The 24,178-nt window shown below is 33.0% G+C and overlaps 2 protein-coding genes and 1 long non-coding RNA gene across 3 annotated transcripts in view; 2 read left to right on the forward strand and 1 right to left on the reverse strand.

Annotated features, from left to right (window-relative positions):
* The window catches only part of LOC148680790 (uncharacterized), a 796,717-nt gene that overhangs the window by 754,714 nt on the left and 17,825 nt on the right, over positions 1-24,178 (forward strand). The gene's annotated exons all lie outside the window — the stretch shown is intronic.
* The window catches only part of LOC148680839 (uncharacterized), a 785,675-nt gene that overhangs the window by 366,273 nt on the left and 395,224 nt on the right, over positions 1-24,178 (forward strand). The gene's annotated exons all lie outside the window — the stretch shown is intronic.
* On the reverse strand, positions 1,907-20,694 carry LOC101882666 (uncharacterized). Its single transcript, XM_088650378.1, has 20 exons — positions 20,655-20,694; positions 20,532-20,557; positions 18,907-18,943; positions 18,605-18,665; positions 15,162-15,373; positions 14,957-15,047; positions 14,370-14,512; positions 14,238-14,294; positions 13,815-13,889; positions 10,689-10,772; positions 10,527-10,571; positions 8,974-9,030; positions 8,810-8,887; positions 8,672-8,722; positions 7,597-7,644; positions 7,302-7,504; positions 6,807-6,963; positions 3,478-4,059; positions 3,265-3,380; positions 1,907-2,093 (listed from the first exon to the last, which is right to left on the reverse strand). Exons 5-18 carry the CDS (start codon positions 15,352-15,354, stop codon positions 3,956-3,958), a joined length of 1,386 nt encoding a protein of 461 aa, XP_088506504.1. The 5' UTR covers positions 15,355-15,373; positions 18,605-18,665; positions 18,907-18,943; positions 20,532-20,557; positions 20,655-20,694; the 3' UTR covers positions 1,907-2,093; positions 3,265-3,380; positions 3,478-3,955.

Consider the following 24,178-nt stretch of genomic DNA (forward strand, 5'->3'; position numbering starts at 1 on the left):
CCTAATTAAAAGTAAGCCCAGACTATATCTACACATTCATACATACAAGATCCTTTCAACACAGATAAAATTCCCCCACAGAGAGTGGAGTGAATAATGATACAAAAAAGGAAAACTCGATACAAACTTAGAGAATATTTGATACATAATAGCTCCCCTCCTCTCTCATCACTCTAACATTAGTTACAAAGACTCAAAGGACGATTTGTAAACAAAGGGGCACACAGAAAGCTTTCACCTTTTAATTTGAAGCGAGACCGAGGGACAGACAAAAACTGGTCATAGAGGTAAAGTTGGTTTTATATTCACACTTTCGTTCATTTAGCAGTCTATATATTGTTTACCATATTACTTTGCACATCATTATGCACATGTTACATGTCTATATATTATGCATCTGTTACTTGTCTTTATTGCAGTTATTTTAAGAAAGTTTTGACATTGAAACGTGGTATTAAATTTCACATCACATGATTCTTCAGAACTTAATAAATATGCAGATTTGCTGCTAATGAAGTAATATTTGTGATTTTCATTTTGTTTAATTCATTTTGTTTAAAAACTTTTGCTTTTGTTTTCCACATCAACTGAAAAGGAGGTCGAAGTTTAACCTAAGCAACAATGATTGTGAAACAAGATATCAGGATGTTTACATTCACAATGAAACACACACTACAGAAATTATGTGCATAAATAAAGCATATTCATTAATGTACAGGATATATTTATGAAAAGGTCCTTGTGAGTTATAGATAATATTATTAACGATGTCTGATTTTAATTTGTTGCTCCTACAACATCCTGATATCTTGTTTCACAATCATTGTAGGGTCAGCAAATGAACATCGGACATCAGTAATACTATTGTCTATCACTCACAAGCACCGTTTAATAAATGTATGTTAGATATGAATTAATATTAATATTTATAAGCATAATTTCTGTAGTGTTTTTCATGAATCTAAATATCTTAATATCTTGTTGTGAAATAAATGTAGGATAAAGAAATTAAAAATCCAGCCATCAGTAATAATATTATCTATGACTCACAAGTAGCTTTTCATAAATTTATTTTGTAAAAAAAAACAATATTGATAATTATAAGCATTTTTTCCTCAGTTTTTTTTTTCATGGTAAATGCAGATATCCTAATATCTTGCTTTACAATTATTGTAGGATCAATAAATTAATATCAGACATCAATAATTATATTATCTATCACTCACAAGTACATTTTTATAAATATATGTTGAGAAATAATTTATATTAATATTTGTTTGCATATTTTCTGTAGTGTTTTTCATTGTGGATGTAGATGTCTAAATTTCTTTAAGTCCAACCATTGTAGTGTCAACAAATTAATATTAGGCATCAGTAATAATATTGTGTATCACTCATAAGTAGCTTTTCATAAATATATCTTGTAAATAAATTTAAATTGATAATTCTAATCATATTTTCTACAGTATGTTTTTCATGTTAAACACAGATATCGTAATATCTTGTTGTTCAATCATTTTAGGATTAACAAAATAATATCAGACATCAGTCATAATATCCCCTATCACTCACAAGCACTTTTTGAGAAAAATATGGTGTGAAATTTTTTATTAATATTTGTGAGCATAATTTCTGTAGTGTGTTTTTCATGAATGTAAATATCTTAATATTTTGTTGTGAAATAATTGTAGCATCAACAAATTAATATCAGACATCTGTAATAATAATATCTATCACTCACAAGTAAGTTTGGAGAAATATATGTTCTACAATAGTTTATAGTAATATTTTAGAGCATAATTTCTGTAGTGTTTGTTTTTCATTGTGTATGTAAATGTGTAATTTTTTTTGTTGTCCAATCATTGTAGGATCAACAAATTATAATGAGCATAATAAATGCACACTATTTATGATATAATGATAGTTTAATGTACAACAACATGTCATAAACAGAAAAAACAGAAATGACAGTGTTACAATATTTAGTTAAGACAATGGGTAAGACAGAGGTAAGGAAAACAGCAAGGCACAGGTTGCATGCATGTTTTGCAGAGTCCACAGATGTTGATGTGCACAGGCCATGATTTCAAAACCTATTTAAACAAATCAAATGACAAGGTTACATACAAATCAGAAACATAAAAAAATTGTGTGTATATATATATATATATATATATATATATATATATATATATATATATATATATATATATATAAAATTACATGAATTATATTAATCAATAAAAACATGTCATTGTAATGCAAAATGTAAGTGATGTGTACCGTTATAGTAGTTGGCTGAATTCCTTTTGTTCGTTTTTCAACTACCTGAGAACTTGTGACACGGTCCCTTTGTTGTTTTTCACGCGATATTGAATATTCGGTCTGAAATCGCATGTAAGTAACACTTCAAACAACACTAGCATGATTTCTTTGACCATGAACGCTGTTGTAGTTTGATAATAGTTGTCTGCTAGTGTGATTTCGCTATTTGGAATTTGCAAACAATAGTTTTCTAACATTTTATTAGGGGAGCGTAAATGCGAATGTGCAAATATAAAACTAACTTTACTTCTATTGGTTTTAGAGGGGTTTTGGCCATTTCCAGGCTGGTTTCCAGCCATTTCCAGCCTGGTGTTAGCTGGTCAGGCTGGGAGATGACCAGCTAAAACCAGCTTGACCAGCTTAGCCAGGCTGGGAGCCCAGCCAAAACCAGCTATGTCCAGCTTAAACCAGGCTGGTCAAGCTGGTTTTAGCTGGATTTAGCTGGTCATTTTCCAGCCTGACCAGCTAAGACCAGGCTGGAAATGGCTGGAAACCAGCCTGGAAATGGCCAAAACCCCTCTAAAACCAGCCTGGTCAACCAGCTAAAACCAGCCAACCAGCCTAGGCTGGTTTAAGCTGGATTTTTCAGCAGGGAAGATACAATAGCCACAAATTAGCTGAATAAAACTATGTTACTCCATTTCTTATATAGTGATGTTTACTTAGAATGTAATGACATTATGCTATTTAATAAATTAAACCTTCATTAAAACACTTATTACAAACTATCAAAGTACAACATTGTTCACAGTCAAATAAACAGTGTTTATGTTGTTTAGAAGTCATACTTGCATGCTAATAGACTTCTAAATGAACGAATGTGCGAATATAAAACCAACTTTACATCTATGCCAACAGCAGGTATATCATTTAGCATCTGGTGAAAACCTGAAACTTTAATCAATCCGTTTATATCTGTGTAAAAGCTTTAAAACAAACCTTTCTCCAGTTGAATCACAGCGCAGTAGCGGCGCAGCCTCATGACGTCACACGGCACGCCATAATAAAAGCCTTCTGTTGGCAGACCAACTTGCATGGTGCATTCCCGCTACCTACTGGATAGAAGTGTGGAACGCAAAATGTAGAAAAAAGCATGAAAACAAACAAAAAATAAAAAATAAAATGATGTACAAATGGAGGGGATAAGATTACCAGAGGGAAGAGAGAACAGGCCCAGATAGCACACATGCGTCGCAGAGACGTCTGCTGGACATCCGCGTTTTCATCTGGGAGACGTCTTATTCAGGGCGTTTGCTCATCTGGAAAACGTTGCATAGATGTCCTTGTCATACATTTAAACAACGTCTATGCGATGCATTACAGATGTTCATTTTTAGAATGTTAGGTCTGTGAGACATCTTATTTATGTAGCATAGACGTCGTTTTTTTATTTGTTTATTTAGACATTCCTTCATTCATACTGCTATAAATAACAGTTACAGGTACTCTGATTATACATCCGTCTTCACATATATGATAAGCTCAAGTATATCCACTCAAAATGAAAAACACAACGGCTGAAGAATCATTTGTAGAATTTTATTATATTATAATTGATTAGAATTCATATTTTTTGAAGCAAACAAAACCAAATAGCAGCTAAACAACAAATAAAAAAATAGCAACTCGCTTAAGAGGCCATTCTTCCTGGGGCCAAGCGGAGAAAGTCTTTCAAATATTTTTCGGCTTCTACCTCTGTTGGAGACGGAAGCACGGGGTTCCTCATAGCTGCACCTGTTAAAAAAGAAATTAAAATAAGGCGGTTTTAAGGAGGCTCAGGGGGTGTTTTATTTATTGTGAGCCTTTTATTTTTATCTGACCAAAATTAATACACACCATGTTAATTATTGCATTTGACTACATAATAATAATAATAATTATAGAGTGGAAGAAATAATACTATGATTGTTTGAAATTCGTTTAGCTAAATTGCATGTACTCTATTTTTGATAATGATCGTTAACACCATTTTTTAAATAGCCTAACTTTGTTTGAATGCTGTTCATTTTTTTTTGGAATACGGCTTAGATTGCAAATATTTTTACTCTTTGCTATCCGATCATGCACCGTCCTCATGTAATCAATATCAATATCATAACCACAGCCATGCCACCCTGCAACCCAAGACCAGTTACTCACTGAAGCTAAGCAGGGCTGAGCCTGGTCAGTACCTGGATGGGAGGCCACTAGTGAACACTAGGTTGCTGTTGGAAGTGGTGTTAGTGAGGCCAGCAGGGGGCGCTCAACCTGTGGTCTGTGTGAGTCCTAATGCCCCAGTAAAAGTGAAGGGGACACTACACTGTCAGTGGGTGCCGTCTTTTGGATGAGACGTTAAACCGAGGTCCTGACTCTCTGTGGTCATTAAAAATCCCATGGCACTTCTCGTGAAAGAGCAGGGGTGTAACCCCGGTGTCCTGGCCAAAGTCCCTCTATCGGCCCTTACGATCATGGCCTCCCAATCATCCCCTTCCACCGAATTGGCTGTATCACTGTCTCTCTTCTCCACCAATAGCTGGTGTGTGGTGAGCGCACTGGCGCCGTTGTCCTGTGGCAGCCGTCGCATCATCCAAGTGGATGCTGCACACTGGTGGTGGTGTGGAGAGACCCCCCTCATGATTGTGAAGCGCTTTGGGTGTATGGCCATACACAATAAATACACATTACATTACATTTACATTACATATTCTTTAAAATGTTACTCTTAAATAAATTAAGCTATAGCTATGAAAAATTGATGTCAAATAGAAACGAGAGGTGCAAAAGCTTAAATCCGCCATAAAATGAATAAAGAAAAAATAACAACAACAAAAACAAGTGTACTTGCATTAGTAGCACTTGGACAACGTGGTCAAATTCAAGGAATCGACTCTTTTGTGTTCGAAACGTCATCATTATTGCGCATGTTTCCTCAAAGCATCACACTCAGCACGTAGAAGACACCAGTCCACGCGGGAATACTGAGGTAAGCAGTCTGATTCATTGTTATTGATATGTGTGGTCAGTAAAATATTTATTCCATTTTGTTTGTAGTAAATTTAACAAGGTAATAACTTTATTTAGACGAATAAAGCTATGTTTAAACACGTTGTGATGACAACGGACCAAGCAGCAGTTCAAGGTGATTAGGGCTAACTTAAATTTCGGGAAAATTTGTTCTTTAAATTTATTAGATTAATATCATACGACAAATTGACTGCAAAATAATGAATACTGTAAAAGTGTACATATGCATTATACTGTAGTGCTGGGAGATTATTCGAAAATCGAAACCTAAATCCATAACCGACATATATCCCCACGTGGCGATTTAATGCATGTACCGTCCACATGTACTTCAGCAAAGCTCAAGCGAATGCAGGCAATGTGATTAATATTCAGAGGCATGACAGATTTTCTTTTTGATTATTATATGACCTATAATTTGTGAAGCATAACTCACTTTTCTTTAGCGTATATTCATAATCAAATCGACTGAGGTTTTGTTTTTATGATTTCTAGTTATCACATACAACGTAGGTGCAGTAATCAGCACTATCACTTCACAGCAAGAAGGTCGCTGGTTCGAGCCTCGGCTGGGTCAGTTGGCATTTCTGTGTGGAGTTTTCAATTTCTTCCCGTGTTCGCTTGGGTTTCCTACGGGTGCTCCGATTTCCAAAGTCCAAAGACGAGGTATAGGTGAATTGGGTAAGCTAATAAAATGGTCTATAGTGTATGAGTGTGAGTGTGTGTGTGTGTGTGTGTATATTTCCCAGTGATGGGTTGCAGCTGGAATGGCATCCGCTGCGTAAAACGAATGCTGGATAAGTTGGCGGTTCATTCTGCTGTGGCGACCCCGGAATAATAAAGGGACTGAGCCAAAAAGAAAATGAATGAATGAATGAACATTCATTCAATGTAAGCTGTCTTTTCGTAAAGAGAAGCATGCACACACACGCACTTAAAATATTATTGTGAACAGCAATGTTCACATTATGTACTTTTTCACATTGCTTTATTATTTACTATTTTCCAGACACAAGTTATGCTTGTTAAAGATACTTGTCATTTTCCACTTTTGACATGGAAATATTTTTTTAGGGAAACTTTCTTTTAACACTAAAACTGAAATGTTTAGTAAATGAATAAATGGAACTTAATATCCATAAAAATTACTTGAAAATAATATAATGATTCAATATTTCAAAAGGAGGTAAAGTGTTCAATCAATCAAGGTTTTGATTTAAGGTTTAATCTCCTTGCCCTAATATACAAGAATGAACAATTCTCCACTTAAAATAATGATCTAAATTTTATTTCTAAAACACTCTTGTGTATTAAATATCATTTTACAATATATGAATAGCATATGCTAGCTCGTAAGCTTATAGCACACTGATAACCATATTATGTGTGTACAAGGTAATCATGCTATAGAGATATACTGGCAGTTCTGTCTTTAAAGGTATTATCTAAACCGTTCATTGCAAGACAATTGAACATACCTATCACAAGTGTCCCAATATTGGTGTTTTTTAGGCCTCTTTTATCTCCTCTTCCACACCAGTTGAGCTGTTTGGCCACTGGACCAAACACTTTGGAGGCTACACGCCAAATGTTTTTTTTCAGAGTTTGTCCTCCTCTGATGGATAACCTCTTCATCTTAAAAATAAAAGGTAATATTAAATCTTTACAGACAAAGTGCAAGGACTATGGCCCAGTTTTACAGACAAGGATGAGCTTAAGTCTGGACTATAAGTCTTAGTTAATGTTAGATATAAAACTTCTTTTATAAAAATGCATGTGAAAGAAAATATAAGCACAATACTAGCGTGCATCTGGTAACAAAATAATGGCAATGAGATATTGTAAGGCATCACACAGCTCACACATACATTTTTAGTTTGGGACTAGCTTTAAGTGTTGTCTGTGAAACAGGCCATATAATAAAGATTTACTTAACAACAGCTGTAAAACCTTTAAATCTTAAATATTCGTACCATCTTCTCCATCATTGGTTTTTCAGCTAATTGCCTTTCCAGTTGTTCAAGGTCCTCAATTGTTTCAATAGGAAAGGTGTCATCCTCAGTGTCCACCACCATTTGACCACTTGACCGAGGGGCAAGGGACTGGACCACTGAAGTTAGATGGGTAATCTTCATGTCCAGCTCATTAAGCTTCTCCAAAATTGCCCTCTCCACAGCTGCAACACAGTAAGTGGGTTAATCTCTATTCAACTATATGTAAATATTTTTAAATGATTATTATTATACATAGCACTTAAATTTCACTTACGTGTGCATTGACTGGAGATGCAGCTCCATCGGCTGATACCAGAAGCATCTGCAAGCAAAATCACTTTTGAACGATTCACAAAAATGTTATGAGGATATTATAATAATATGCTTGAAACCTTAAACAATAAAAAAAAAAAACTATATCCGTCTGATTACACATTGTTTTTCTATGGCTAAAATGACTTAAACTATTCACAGAATTCAGAAAAGCAAAATAGCAAAACTGAATTAAGAGGAAATAAAACTGAATTTTAAAAAGCAGACAGAAGCCAACCCCCTCTTGGTCTGTGCTTTTACGTAAAATAGTTTATATGTGAATTTTTCTGTGCATACGAAATCGTTAGTTCCCCAAAGTTATTGAAAGCATAAATTAACAAAACACTTTAAATTAATTTTCAAACCATTAATTTATAGGTAATGATAAATTATTTATTGTACTCTAATACATTAATATTCTGAATACAGTGAGTTTTTTTACTGTCACTATAATTAACGAAGTGTTTTTTGTTGTTGTATAGTGTTGTATTTATTAGGTTACAAGGAAATAATTAGATAATGTTTTGCGAACAGCTTATTAACCATGGAAAATTTTCACAACATTCAGTGTTGATTAATATGTTTACAAATAAATTAAAAGGATGTACATTTACTTACGTTTACACACCATTAAGTGGTTATAAACATTTGAGTTTTTTTTTTTGTTCTGCTAAACACAAGGAAGGTATTGTGAAGAAAGCTAAAAGCCAGTGATTATTGACTTCTATAGTAGGAAAATGCTATGGAAGTAAATGGTTACAGGTTTCCAACTTTCTTCAAAATATCTTCATTTGTGTTCAGCAAGAAGGAAGAAAGTTTGGGTAACACTTCGTAACAACTGCACACTGAATCATGCATTTAGCATTAGCAAATTGTTAATTAATTTGCAAGAAATTTAATTAATTTGTTAAGATTTAACTACATTAATAGATGTTGGTTAGCAGTATATAAATACAACTACAAATACTGTATAAAAAACATAATAATAATAATAATTCATAAGAAGTAACTGTCAATTAAAAAAACAAATGACTTACTCTTCGCTCTTGCCTGGGTACTTGAAGGTCTCAGCTCAGAAGTTGTGTCTTCTGTGTGATTGTACAGACAATGTAACATTACCATGTTAATAATTAGAAACTAATTTGCTGTGTATGTTTTTTTGAATGTTCTTGCACCTCGATAGCTCGATGGGTGGTCCCCCCAAGCATCTTCTTGCTCATTTACATGGGACATGCTTATTGGAAAAACTGGTGCTGAGAAAAAGGTCAAGTTGGTAAGTTGCATTTGCTACTATGACACTACATAAAATGTATATAATTTATTTATTTTTTACACTTACTCAGCATTTTTCTTTGATCTGCTGATGGCTTTGGATCTTGGACAGAGTATGTGTTGTCTAAATAATAAAAAACAAACAAACAAACGTATAAAAAGGTTGCAAAAAATTACAATAAATGTGTTTAGGATTTCCTCTGTATACTTCATTATTGTTTTATTTAATCTTTGATGGTAGAAACATGTAGGTGATCAGGTCACCCATATAGAAATCTGATGCATGTAAATATACAGGGTGATTCAAAAAGAATACCACAACTTTTAAAATCAAGAACTCTTCAAAGAAGAGGAGGTCATATTGAACATCTATGAACTTGTTTACTACTAAAAAACTTTTAAGGACTTCACATTGATTATTTACCCAAGGTTCCATCATGTTTCTTTGATTAAATACAGATTTTCAAAGTTGTGGTATTCTTTTTTTAATCACCCTGTGTATATAGAAAACAAATAATTGAATTAAAAGTTCATATTTAGACTTCACATACAATATTTGTCATTGACCACTTATATATTTGTTAAACAACTGGAATTACAAATATGTATAGATATGTAAATTTTATATTAATAATTAATATTTTTAGGTTTTAATAATTACATTTAATAATATATATATATATATATATATATATATATATATATATATATATATATATATATATAATATTTTTTTCTGTAGAATGCTTTAAAATATTATATTTGTCCATTAGGTTTGTCAGTACTAAAGTCAAAATAATTTAGCTAAATAAATTTATATTACAGTTCAAAAATATATACAAAAAACCTCTAAAATACAGGAAAAAATCAAGAGAAACTTAAAATAATATTACATTTATTATTATTATTATAAATTTAAAAATGTGTAGTTTACTTTTTTGTGCAAATACTCATTTGAATTTAAATTTAAATTGTTTTTTTATTCCTAAAGATGTTATGTGGCCAAACTTGTATTTTAGTGCACATAACTGTTTAATAAACATCTTTTATTTAAATGAACAAAAATATTATCTCTGTTTACTGAAAAATAGATTACAATATTCCAATTCAAAAGGAGGTGTACTCATATGTGCTGAGCAGAGTGTGTGTGTGTGTGTGTGTGTGTGTGTGTGTGTGTGTGTGTGTGTGTGTCTGTGTGCGTGCGTGTGTGTGAACATATCTGTACATATTATTCCAATCGTTGAAAGATAATATTTGTAAGCAGCACAGCCATTTTTGCAATATTTCAAAATGTATATTGCATAAATAAAATATATTTTATTTGTAAAATCCAAATAGGAACTTGCATGGCATATATGTAATTTGCATAAATTTAAATGCAACAGATTTCAATATGGGCAGGTATCGCATTGGTGATCTGCATATGAGAAGCTCTGTCTTTATTGAGCTTTCTTGACATTTGACAAAATGGTACTCTTTCTACTGTTGTAGATGAATTGTGTTCTCTTTTTTGTATTTTAGTCTTAGCTTTACAGCCTTGTTTAATCAAACATTTTCTTTTTTACAATACAGCTAAATGAAATGTGACCGTAATTACCTGAAGTGAGACATACAACTTACGTGGTGCTCTGTCTTGTAAAGGCCGCAGCACAGAAAATGTGTCCTCTGTTGGATTGTACAGAAAATGTTGAGTTACCTAGTGTGGGTATGTGCAGCAATTTTCTTATTTCAGTTCTTATTTCAAATACCAATGAATCTGTTATTATTTATTTTGTTTTTTACCTTGATTTTCAGGTTGGGGTTTATCCCAAGTGTCTTGGTGCTCCACTTCCTGGCAGAACCTCACAGGTACGTCTGGAGCTGAAACTGCAATTATTTTCTTTGCAATTATGAAATGTTATTTGACATTTTTAATTGTAATACCTGGTTCAGAGAAGATTCAGTCTTTAAAGAGGCTTTCAACTTTTGGCAGAATAAGCAGATCATGAAACATACAATTTTTGCACAATTATTATGAAAGTCGATATCTGGTTATATTGACTGTGATAAGGGAGTCATGGTTTTAACTGCTAGTAACAATGAAAATTTAAGGATAGGAGAAGGATTTAAACTCTGATGACTTACTGCAAGATTCTGAAAGATAATATCTTTTAACAGTTACAAGAGGAAGTGGTCCTGTCCTTCTAGACCAGTTCTCAACCTATGCCTATGAAGTTCTCCGTGTATTTCAGTATTTCAGCTTGTGGTTATTTTTGAGTGGGTACATTTTGAGACATTGTATCCCATTGTGTCATTCTTTGACACAGAAGCTGACACATTGTACTTGTCAGTGACTAAAGGGTTCCTGATGCTTTCAAACTCTTTCAATGATGAACCGGATGAATCTTTCAGTATAGGAAATTAATTTTGAAATGAACACTGAAAACTTCTGGAAGATAAATTCTTTAAACCGATACAAAGGGAGTGGTGCTTGTCCTTTCAACCTATGCCTATAAAAGTCTCTGGGCATTTTACAACATTTCTGCGTGTGATTCTTAAGTGGGTACAATCGATACATTGAGTCAAATTGTGTCATTCTTTGACACAGAATCTGACACATTGTACTTGTTTTGGCTCTGGCAAACTGGGTTTCCTAAACTATTCACCTTAATAACTGAAATCCTATTTTATAATATTATTTTCTTCTCGGCCAGTTGATTGTGACTCTTTATGTTTAAATAATGTCAGTTTCCCCTATGAGCATTTCTTGTCCAGTGGACTCAATTTAAAAATTAGCTTGTGTTGCACTTTCTCCTAGCCATATAATATACAGTTGAAGTCAGAATTATTAGCCCCCCTTTGAATTAGTTTTTCTTTTTTTATATATATTTTTCAAATGATGTTTAACAGAGCAAAGAAATTTTCACTGTATGTCTGATAATATTTTTATGTCTATATATTTGTTTTATTTCAGCTAGAATAAAATCAGTTTTTAATTATTTAAACCCATTTTAAGGTAAAAATTATTAGCCCCTTTAAGCTTTATTTTTTTCTGATAGTCTACAAAATAAACCATCATTGTACAATAACTTGCCTAATCAACCTAACCTGACTAGTTAACCTAATTAACCTAGTTAAGCCTTTAAATGTCTCTTTAAGCTGTATAGAAGTATCTTGAAAAATATCTAGTCAAATATTATTTACTGTCATCATGGTAAAGATAAAATAAATCAATTATTAAAGATGAGTCATTAAAACTATTATGTTTAGAAATATGTTTTAAAAATCTGCTCTCTGTTAAACAGAAATTGGGGGAAAAATAAACTGGGGGGCTAATAATTCAGGGGGGCTAATAATTCTGACTTCAACTGTATATATATTCAAGTCACTTTTGCTTCAACTAAATATATATATATATATATATATATATATATATATATATATATATATATATATATATATATATATATATACAGGGCTCGAAATTGCGACCATTTTGGTCGCATATGCGCCCGAAATTTTATCTCTGCGACCTCAAAATATATTTGGGAGCATTTCTGCGAGTGCTTAAAATAGTTGTGTGCGACCAGTTTTTACTGCAAAATGTTCACCACATGCGCGGATTCGGGAGACATTCACGCAGAATGCATCTCTCTAAGCTCTTTGTCTGCACTTGAAACGGGAAACGCAGCGCTCAGGAATGGTTTAAAACAGTTGTCATGTCATCTTGCTGCAGTAACAAGTCCGTAATGCTTGCCCCGCCTTCACGCTCTTCTTATTGGCCCACCACTGCTCTAGCACTGAACGGCAATGATTGGTTAATGTCAGCTGTCAATCACTCAGCCAGCGCCTTCTTGCTTGGGATGACAGAGAGAGCTACTACCGCGAAAAACTAAAGCGCTAAAGATGAGAATGAAAATGACACTGACAGATTTTGTTTTAGAAACCATGACATCTAAAGTTATAAATAATGACACATCTTAGTTGTGATCATGTGCTGAATGTTAGTCCACCATCTACACTTTTCCAAGAGTGGATAAAAGACTCCCGTTGGCTTCAAGTCCGCTATTAAAAGTCTGTGGGATATATATAATCGCCTTCATATAATCGCCAGATGCTGTCCGTTGTGCAAGGGACAGCTATATGTAAAATTTAACACTACGTACACCATCGGCATCGCAAACGGGCTTACACTGAGTAAACTAATATCGCTACTCATGAAAAGACAGTATTGCTATTTACATGATGTATGCATATAATAAGGTACAGTATATGTCAAAAGCATCAGTGCAATATCAGACAGCACTTGTGAGAACAGCACAGTTATACCGTTAACAGATTATTATTCAAGCAGTGCGTGCAGGGCCGGTGAGCGCTCCGTGTATGCTTTAGTCACTCACTCCTGTTATAAAATGTATTTTCTTGTGATAACGGGATTTCGTTGAGACATATTTTCCTCACGCTTGCATATATATATATTTTTTGCTTGTTAGTTTGATTACTGTTGATTTCAAATGCAATAAATCTGTTTGTATAAAACTTGTAGTAACGGTGCTCTTAATTGGTGGGTGCGACTAAATTTTGGCTGATGCGCCTAACTTTTTAAAGTTAGGAGCATTGGTGCTACCAAGAAAAAAGGTTAATTTCGAGCCCTGATATATATATATATATATATATATATATATATATATATATATATATATATATATATATATATATATTTAATAGATTTACAATGTACTTCTATTAAAAATAGGATCGGAATATTACATTTATTTATATTTGTGCACAAACTGTAGGTGAGTGTTGTCTATTCAGCAATCAGAATCATGAACCAGCCTGTCATTGAGTCAGCCTTTTGAGTCATGAATGCTGTGAAGTTACAGCTTTTACAGTTTGTAGTTACAGTATTCATGTAAAGTGAGTTACCTTGACTAGTGGAGGGAGTTTCAAAACAGGCCTGCTGTTGCTTTTCTGTAGCTTTTTGTTGGTCGCGGACAAATGCTGTTGAAACATTACAGATGAAACAGATGTTATATCTGTCTCACAAACAAAAATTACATTGTACTGCACAGATCTTTATAGCTTGAGAGTGCTGTTGCTTCTAATTAGCAATTAAAAGTTATTTGTGCCTCTTAAAATGTAATACTCAATTTATGAATGTAATAACAGTAGTTTTTTGCAAAATGTTAAAAGAACAATATTACTGAATTCAGCTGAAAACATTATGGTAAAGCAACATGTCACAAGAGCTTGTGCATTACATTTAATTTACTGTGATTAAGGAACATTCTTGAGCATATCACAAAGTACTTAAAACATCAAATATCTGTTTTACTAATTAAAACTTACAATTGCAAAAACTGTTAATTGTTTTACATGATGTTAGCTGAGGTCGTACAAGGGGACCTGGAAAAGAAAAAAACTGCTCAGTGATCATACATACACTTTTGACTGGCAGTAATATAAGTGGTGTATTTTTACCTTTTGCCCTGATATGTCTTGGGGGTGTTGGAGCTTTTGGTGCAGGTGGGACCCTTGGTGTTGGTAGACTTTTTTCTTTATTTAGTTTCTTTTTTTTGTCGGGAGTATCGCAAGGCTCATCATCTGATGTGTATATTTTCTTTCTATGAGCACAATCAGGGTAGTTAATTATACAAAGCATGATTGGATTATAACAATGTCTTGTTTTTTAAATGTAAGAAGAAAAAAACACAAACTTAAAAATAAGTTCAATATAATTTTTCTAGTAAAAGTTTTCTTTCCATCATTCTTAGGAAAGTTAGGAAATGGCCAAAATATAATAGTAAAAATAACAAAACCTTTTGCTTGTTTAAATCTGGCATAATTGTGTATTTGCGTGTTGCAAAAAATGCAAACAAACAGTTGATGATACATTTAAAACTAAATATACCTGATTTACCTGATAAGTGTGATTGAGATGTAAAAACTACGGCTGAATTTGATATTATAATTAAATATATTTACCTTTGTTACTCACATGAACTTTGTTTAGCTTCAGAAGACTGAATATTGTTGTTAAAAGTAAAATGTGTGTTTTGACAACTTACTTCGGAATTCTTTTTGCAGGCATTTCAGATTCCGAGATGTCAGATGTGTAGCATGCCTGTTTCCATTTCTTTGAAATCTTGTCAAAAGATGCTGAAAGAAATAAAGTATGTAACAATTCATGAATGCAATAGTCTATGGAATGTCATATATTATTGAATTTATCCTTTGTTTAATATTGTTTATTTACAATGTACTTCTGTGTACCTGACTCGTGTAGAATTCTGGCCTGATGCTTGGTCCAACCTTTATCTGGTTGTGGTGCCTCCATCAATCGGACACTCCTCAATACCCTGTCTATCTCCTTGTATGGAGGCCACCACGAGTGACCCTCTGAGTACCAAGACTTTGCGACAGGTCCGGTACTCCCTTCGTGAATGAACTCCACTATTAGGTACATTTTTTTAAGCTGCAAGAACCTAGAGCCCCATAGTGTTGAAAGACACATATTAAATTTCGGTTGTTTATGTGCATGATTCAAATACACAATACATTTCATGAAAAATAATGATGCAAGTTAATATTCAGATACATTTTTTCCTAAGCACATATTACCAATTCCAGACCACATCAATCTTAAGAACCACTACTACTTTTGTATTCATCATTCATTATTGATATATAATTTTCTGACAACACTCAAAGTAAAAAATGCTTTAAATTCAGGTGTTTTACTGATAAAAATATAACTTGGACTGAAAAGTTGCAAAATTATTAAATGACGGTGAGAAGAAGGCAATACTAGAAATTGCAAAATAAAGTAATGACAACTATTTTGGATCATTTGAATCGAGCTATTTTCACTTTCTGCCTTCATATAATATTACATATTGGTTATAGTTGTGATTAGGGCTTGACATGAATACTCGCCAAACCACCAAATGCAGGTAGATTTCAGCTGTGGCGGGTAAAGACTGCCATTCCCACTAGCCACTTTGGCTGGTTGAAAATAATTTTTTAATTGTAGTTTTCTTAAAAGCAGGGTTCAACAATAAGGATGGTCCAGTTTTTGGGACAGTAGACAGGATTGTCAGTGTCCTGACCAGGCCAGTGCTGGCTTATCACTAAATATTATAATTTCAGTTTTTTTACCGTTTGTCAATATGCATGCAAATGTGATTAAAAAAATTTATATTTATTTTTTTGAAAATTAGTGATATACACAGTAATGAGTGAAACAGCAAATGAGATTTCAGAATCGAGAAGCAGCATGATTGACAAAAACAACTGTGTTTATGCAAAACAAAAGATGAATACCAAATGAGAGCTTGATCATACACACTGTGAGACACAGGCTATTCTTACTCACTGAGAGATGTTTTTGAGAGCCGAGTGTTGAAAATACTAGTGCACTACCGTTTCCTTGCATGTAGCAATCCTGCTTGGAAATGAAACTGGTGTGATGGATTCTATTTGAAATAGACTGGACAAAAGTAATTCTCGTGCATCCACAGTCCTTCTGCTTTCAAGAGTTTTAGATTTAAAAACAGGTATTTGTAAGCAGCAGTGATTGCCACTTTAACTATTGTTTGAACAGATTATTAATGTGCCTAATGTTAACTGTGTGCACATGATTAATATTTCATTATCACACATGGTTTGTTTTTCACCTGCTTTCTTTTGCTTGCAAATCAATTTTCTGCATATAAAATATATTTTCCCAACAACAAAATTGTGGCTAGTGAAAAAGGCAAGTGGCTAGTAACCTTGGAAACTACAAGCCACAGTGACTGGTGATCAAAAAAAGTCAATATCAAGCCCAGGTAGTGATTAAGGTTTACAATTTTCAAAATGCTCTAGGAAAAAATATGATCAGAATATCAACTTGCACAATAATTATACTCGCACTATACAGTATATGTGAAAAAACAAAAATGTGGAAATAGATAGATACTATGTGTGTAAAGGTTAAACTGAAACAAAATAATTTCTGCAAGGGACTAAAAAAAGCTTTCATTTCAATATTTTCAATCTTGCAGAGATGGATTGGTCCTGACATGACATCAGTAGGTAGATGCCAAGTGTGGAGGATGGAAGCGTGGGGATAGTCAAAAAGGAGTTAATGTTTGCTGAAGGTAGTGTAGACCATGTAAATGCCATGCTTTTCTGAAATTATGTTTTGCAGCATTGCAACCTTTCTGCCAATATAGACAAATGGTTTGCCTGGTCCAGTTTCAGAGTATATGGGCATACTCACTCTAGGTACATTTCTGAGGAATGCCATCCTGTTTTCCAGGTGCACACCATCCTGAATACAGGTTTCACACCCATGGTAACCTGCTTGGCCATTTTATAAAAGCATGTGCAGGTGCATCCCAGATCATAGAGAAAACTTGAATGTTAACTTTAGTCATTCAAATTCAAAGCCATTTTTTTAAACTCTTTGATTTCAGAGATTAGGTCTTCGAGATACTCATTCAGGGAGCTAGTTTTACAGTACCTTCAGCCCACAATAAATCTATTGGCACATGTTCCCCCTGCACCAAGTTTTAAACTTCTACTAGACTGAGCCAGCATTGAGCAAATGAACTCTTGTAGAGAGGAAGACCATCAATGCTCACCTGGAACTTAAAATTTGTATCTTCCTTAAAATGTACATGTCATAGAGGACCCTTGAAATGGATGCCATTGAACCAAAAGTATATTACTGGTCCTGTGCGTTCAAAGAGAACTCATGTGCAAAAAGAAGGCTATTCTTTTTGCACATGAGTTCTCTTTGAACGCACTTTACCTAATATTGTCCTTGTATCTTTTGGCAGACTCGGATTGTAATTGTGAATGATTATGAGTAATTCATTTAGTGATGCATGTGTTAATTTTTATTTTTTTTTCTGTTTCCCATCTTGTCAAAGTCATCATTGAGGGGACTTGAACTAGTCAGATTGACTCGTTTATGAAGCACTTGCCAGGATGATACTGCATTCAGTCTCATTAACATGGGACAAACAGTCCAAGAAGTCAGTGCCGTCTTCAACAGTGCTGCTTGTCAATGCCACCATACTGTTCCCTCAATAGTGATGCTTATAACACATGCATTGATTAAAGCTGTTTGTCCACCTTGGCTTTGGCTTTTCTCCTGTTGTGTCCAGTAAGATTGTTTTTTACAATCCATAACACACACACACACAATGCATTGCCCTAACATGCTAAGCCTGCAGTGGTTTTGAAATTCAGTACTTTAAGACCCTTAAGCAGGTCGCACACCAGAAGCGCCGATTCGCAGCGCGCCACGCAGCGCCATGCATTTTAGAATTCTAAACATAGGTTTCGATCAGAATACACACACAGGTGCTGCAAGTCGGCGGCGCCACGGCACAGGACGAAGTTCATTTTTCAGCCTCGCCACAAAGCGGCATCTGATTAGTTTAATGTTAAATATCATTCGAATGTGCGCATCTAGTGTGTGATGCTTTAAACTGTCATGTGCGCGCTGTGTCGCGGCGCTTCTGGTGTGCGACCTGCTTTACATCACACTGCTTACATGTACGCTTACATTTAATTGAACTTTATAAAACTGAAGCTTGGTAAACTAATTGGTGCATATTAGATGGGAGACATCCAGAATGTGCAGTGTTATGAGTCTCCAAGATTTGAAATTTTAGAACCACTTTCTTGATGACCAGTAGTTCTGTCACAATAATTACACGTACCTTATTTTTGAGGGACAGAATGTGTAAGTGTTATGTAGTTGTCAGTTGACTGTAGAGAACTCTGTAATTAGGGAAAAGATAAAACAGGTAACGTCAGTTTTGTCATTGTCATGCCTAGAAACAGTATAAAAAGCTTAATAAATGTATGATTACTCCTTTTTATAAAATGTTTGTTTAATTGATCTAGAACTAAACCCATAAGAATGCCTATATTCTGCTACTCCTTTGAATGTATTTTTATCCTACCCAAAATTACAGGGACAGTTCGTCTAAGAATGACAATTCTATCACCATTTACTCACCATTCACTTGTTCCAAACCTGTTTGGCTGTCTTTTCTCTGTTGAACACAAAAGAAGATAGTTTGAAGAAAGCTGGAAACCTGTAACCACTGACTTCTATAGTATTTGTTTTTCTACTATGGAAGTCTATGGTTACAGGTTTTCAGGTTTTTTCAAAATGTCTTATATTTTATTCATCAAAAGAAAGAAAATCATAAAAGTTTGAAACCCCTCGAGTGAGAGTAAATGTTGAGTGAATTTTCATTTTTGATTGAATTGTCCTTTAATCTCAGGAGAACAAATTTGGGAAAAAAATTAAGGTGAAACTAAAAAACTAAGGGCTAAGGATTATTTTATTTATATATTTATTTGAGTTTTTTTTTTCTTCGACTATGGTTTAAGTTGAGGGGTTTCAAAACAGTGGACTATGGAGAGTTATGTATTTAAAACCATGCTGATTTTTTTTTTTATTTAAACTGTTGCTAATGCTACTGTAAATATGGATTATGAAATGAGGGTGTTTTTATAAAGTTTAAAAAAGTAACAAGAAGTGGGTTATATACTATTTAAAGATTTGTTTCTGTTTTCTGAACTTGACAAAAATTGTAAGGAGATTTATTTGTTTTTGGAAAAGAACTAGAGGATAATAGATTTAAATCTTTATTGATATTTTTAAGGTTTATATGATAGAATTTAGTGGGCTAAATGGTAGTTAGTGATCCCGATTTTGAAAGAGGTCCTAATCAATAGGTGGCACTGTGGCAGTAATACGCTTATAAATAAATCTGTATGCAAAACGGCAATGTCTAGAAGAAGACAACGATACGGTGACCACAACCAACACGAGGTTCACGGCTCTACAGGTAAAACAATTTACTTTGTGTTTCATGACATGGTGTTATTTTCCTATAGTTTATGTGGTTTTAGTCACGGGATAGCATTAGAGCAGGGAATTCGGTATTGCGAGAAAAGTTCATAAAAATGGTCACTGTTAACACGGATTATAATCCGTTTTCATCTATATTTGGTGCTGACCACTGTTTTTCCACATAAAAAACTTTTAATACCATTTTGTATCCGGCACATACTTTATTAGGCATAACTAACATTTATGGTTGCGTTTGGAGGTTGTGCAAACTCTGGACAGTAGTCCTTCAGGATCGAGTGAGTCTGGTGATTATAGTATGTTAATAAAGCCTGTTTAACCAGTTTCGTGCTTATTAAACCTATCAGTTCGATTTCATACAGGTCACTGAAGCATAGACCATAGGTCACGTGTTACTATTCTCAATGCTGTTGGACCAAACTAATCTACGACATAACTTTTCCCGCCCTACGCGTGCCTGACCACGTCAGTCAACCCTTTCGGTTATTAACCCTGCTTTACTATAGATAAATAAGTACACAAATATTTAATAAAAGTGTGTTAATATAGTTGTGCCATGGTTATCATAGATTTACCTATTTTTGCTAACAGAAACATATTTTAAGTATTTTAGGTAACGTGTATTTTTATTCAGTGCGCCAAAAATCATGGTTTTACGGTAAAAAGTCCTTAACTGGATAGCACATACTTAACAAATAAATTAATAAATAATCTTACGATGTTGCAAGGCTGACGTTATTTAATGGAATAACGGTACTTACCAACAACGGACAAATTAACCTTAAGCCTAAAACCGAATAAACAACAACAAAAAAAGTTAATATGTAAACAAACAGATAACTACGAATGAACAGGATTGTTATATGTACAAATTTTGTATTTACAGATAATTCTTGAGCTAAATATCAACCTATTATAAAAAAAAAAAAAAAACGTTGAGGGTGCAATGTCATCTGTTGACAAACAGCCGTTGATCATGTGACGTAATGGCCTCACGACGTGTCACTCAGACAGGGTTAATGGAAATGTCATTGTCTATAATTGTAAGAAATTAATTAATTAGTTAATTTTATATATATTTATTATTTTTATTTAACAATATTCATTATTTTATTTTTTACTATTAATAATTACTTTCTATCACACTGGCATAAGGTTTGTTCTGTTGTCATATGTTGTAAATTTATTTACTAATTGTTGTATTTTAGGGGCACAAATCTCTGGAAAAATATTACTTGTTAATTGTATTGTAATTTTTTCAGGTGTTTTTGAAAGAGTTTTTTCACAAGTATAATATGTTTTCCCCATTCCCCCAATGTTGTGAAAATGCATGAAATGTACTAAATTCCTACATTAAATTAATGGACAGATTTTTTATTGAGAGGTCATGTACTAGATACTTTATTTATTTTTCTATTTATTTTTCTACAATAAAAATAATTTACAATAAAATTATTTACAATAGAAATCTCACCTGTCTTATGCAGAATTCTCTTCTGATGTTTATCTGTGGTCCCTTGATCCAGACACTCCTCAGCAACCAGTCTTTGTATGGAATCCACCGTGCTCTATAAAGATCTATTTGTCTCTTCTTCCACTTCCATCAGGTACTTTTTTTTTTTTGGCCAACAATGTTAATCTTATTTTTCAATATGTGATTTAATATCACATTATAACTCATTGCATAATGCCATATTCAATGTTCATTATAAGACTTAAACTGTGTGACAGTTTATGAACATTACTTGAACTAGAGCTGCAAAGTTATATAAAAAGATATTTATTTATTTATGGTTTTGTTTTGTTTGTTTTATATGTAACATTTGGAATTCGTTAAAGTAAATATAAGCTAAGTTAGGATGAAAGATAACTGTAAAAAAACAAAAAAACTTTGGTGCCTTTTTTGTTGAATCAAATGTAAAAACCCTGAACCAAAAATTTATATGGCTCCATTTTCTAGGTTAATATACTCATAGTTGATATCAGATATGACTAAAGTGCATGCATCCTTAAGCACAAGTACTCATGTTTAAAATGACAGGTAAAATTTGAAGTACTGATTATACTTTTGTACTCAAGTGAAAGAAAAGAGATGGCCTCAAACATGTACACAAGTAAAAAGTATCCAATAACCTATCTTTGCTTTACGCTGGTAAATAGGTTGCACATCATATATACATTTATACAAAATAACTTTCATTAAATAAAAAAATATATATCTTAAAATGCCCATTCTCAGCAGAAAAGTAGCCAAGCAATAAAGCTCTGCAATATTTGCCAACAGCACTTCTTAAAATGTTGCTCCATCATCTTGGCACAAAAACCCACCAAACAGCTGTTCTTACACTATAATTCTGTCTTAAATGTAACGCTTAAATTTGTCAGAAACATTTTTTTTCTTTTGCTGAAATAAATGCTTAACATCTTTTTTTTTTCTTTGCTTTAACCCTCCTTTTGACTTAAGGGTAAAAATGACACTAACACCATTTTAACAGCAAAAAAACTAAAATACCCTAAACAATTTTTTTTCTGTAATCTATTTCTAAAATGACCTTAACATTAAAAAAAGATTATTCATTTTCTGTTTTCATTAAGATTATACACATTTATGTAGAACGGTTGTACTTCGGGGTAATTTTGACCCATCAGCTATAAAACAATTTTCACACCACAAAACCTACTGACACACGAACACTCCCAACACACACAATAAGAGTCTGCAGTAACACTTTATAACTGCACACTATGAACCATTATATGTACTATTTATGCTTTGTAAGTCCCTTATAAACAACAATTAAAAGCTCAGTTATATTCTTAGGAAAAAATAAACTACTTATTCATTTCTATTAATTTGAAGATGCACAAATGAAGCTGTATCAAATGAAATTGCAATCTTAACTAAAATAAAATCATGGTACTGTTGAAACATCGCTAAATAACATTCACATGTTCTATCATAATATATTGTTAAATCATTATATTGTTGTTGTTTTGCCCATTTTTATGTTATATTTGGACACCCCTGATAATTAGTAAAGTTTAAACTTTAGTCATTTTATTTAAAATATTATATAATATTTTAATATTTTATTATATTATTATTTTATAATAATATTATAAAATATTATATTTAAATATAATATATTTAAATAAAATTGAAATGATTTATTGTTTATTTGATACAATGCCTTTAATTGTTATTTATAAGAGCACACATATAGAGCACACACACACACACACATATGTATGTATATATATATATATATATATATATATATATATATATATATATATATATATATATATATATATATATATATATATATATACATACATACATACATACATACATATATACACACACACACGTTTATTAATTGTTTAATTATGCAGCTATACCAACTATTTTATATAACTGGTTTATATGGTTTTCATGGTTTATAGCATGAAAACAAAATCATTAAGCAGATTATACATGTGCTTATAAGTAAAAAAACAGCATTGTAGCTGTATTTATTAACTGATACTAACATCTAATGTAGAGTTGATGTTTATACAACAAATAATAAATTAACTATTTGCTAATGTTTAATAAATGATTCACTGAATTGTGTAGTTATTTTAAAGTGTTACCAAATCTCCTGTTTTAACTTTTATGAATACTGTCTTGCTAAAAACTGTCACACTTGCATAGGTACCTTTAGCATTAAAAATCCACTCTTTACTGTAATCAAAAAGCTGTTGCCCACCGAGTAAACACTGATGAAATACTACACACTGATGAGGGAAAACCTAGACATTTACAGTTTATGATGAAGATATTGTTGTTTCTTCATGGTAAATGACTTGAATTTGAAGACTTGAATTTAATTTAACTGCATTATTTTAGAAGTTTAGTAAAGCAAACCCATTTTTGACCCGAAGGGCAAACAGTGGAGACTGAATTCTAGGCAACACAAGGCAAACAGCAGCAGATTTCAGCAGTTCTCGTGTTTGTCTACTTAGATTTTTGTGGAAATTTTATTTTAAGGGGCTATGGCATTAATGTTTTTAATACATCTATTCAATACAAAAGGCAAACGGTAGCAAAACGGATAAACTACTTTTAAAATTCATTATATACATATAGGCAGTGCTGAAACTTGCAGAAATTTCCTCTGATTGGTCAACCAAATCTAAGCTCCTGATATCCCCTCAAAACGATAGTCCTCTGAGTACCAGCACCCATACTTTCAATGATATATATATTAACAGTATTATCAGACATTTGTCATTAAAATAAGATCATAGTTTGCTGACAAAAAAATAAAAATAATATATGCCTATAGTTCACCAATCAAGCAAACCTGGTGCTGCTGGGAAATGGCTATGCTCAGCATCAGGTGCACCGCAACAAGTTTGGCGG

Source organism: Danio rerio, chromosome 4, assembly GCF_052040795.2.
Source record: "Danio rerio strain M-AB ecotype USA chromosome 4, GRCz13ab, whole genome shotgun sequence".
Lineage (NCBI taxonomy): Eukaryota > Metazoa > Chordata > Actinopteri > Cypriniformes > Danionidae > Danio > Danio rerio.

Bases quoted from the DNA above. Each gene is read 5' to 3' on its own strand.
- LOC101882666 (XM_088650378.1), bottom strand. From the start codon at position 15,354: ATGTACCTAATAGTGGAGTTCATTCACGAAGGGAGTACCGGACCTGTC. The intron at 7,645-8,671 runs GTAAGTCATTTG...TTTTGCTTGCAG, and splicing joins TACCCAGGCAAGAGCGAAGA to ATGCTTCTGGTATCAGCCGA. The intron at 6,964-7,301 runs GTACGAATATTT...TTTATTTTTAAG, and splicing joins AACCAATGATGGAGAAGATG to ATGAAGAGGTTATCCATCAG.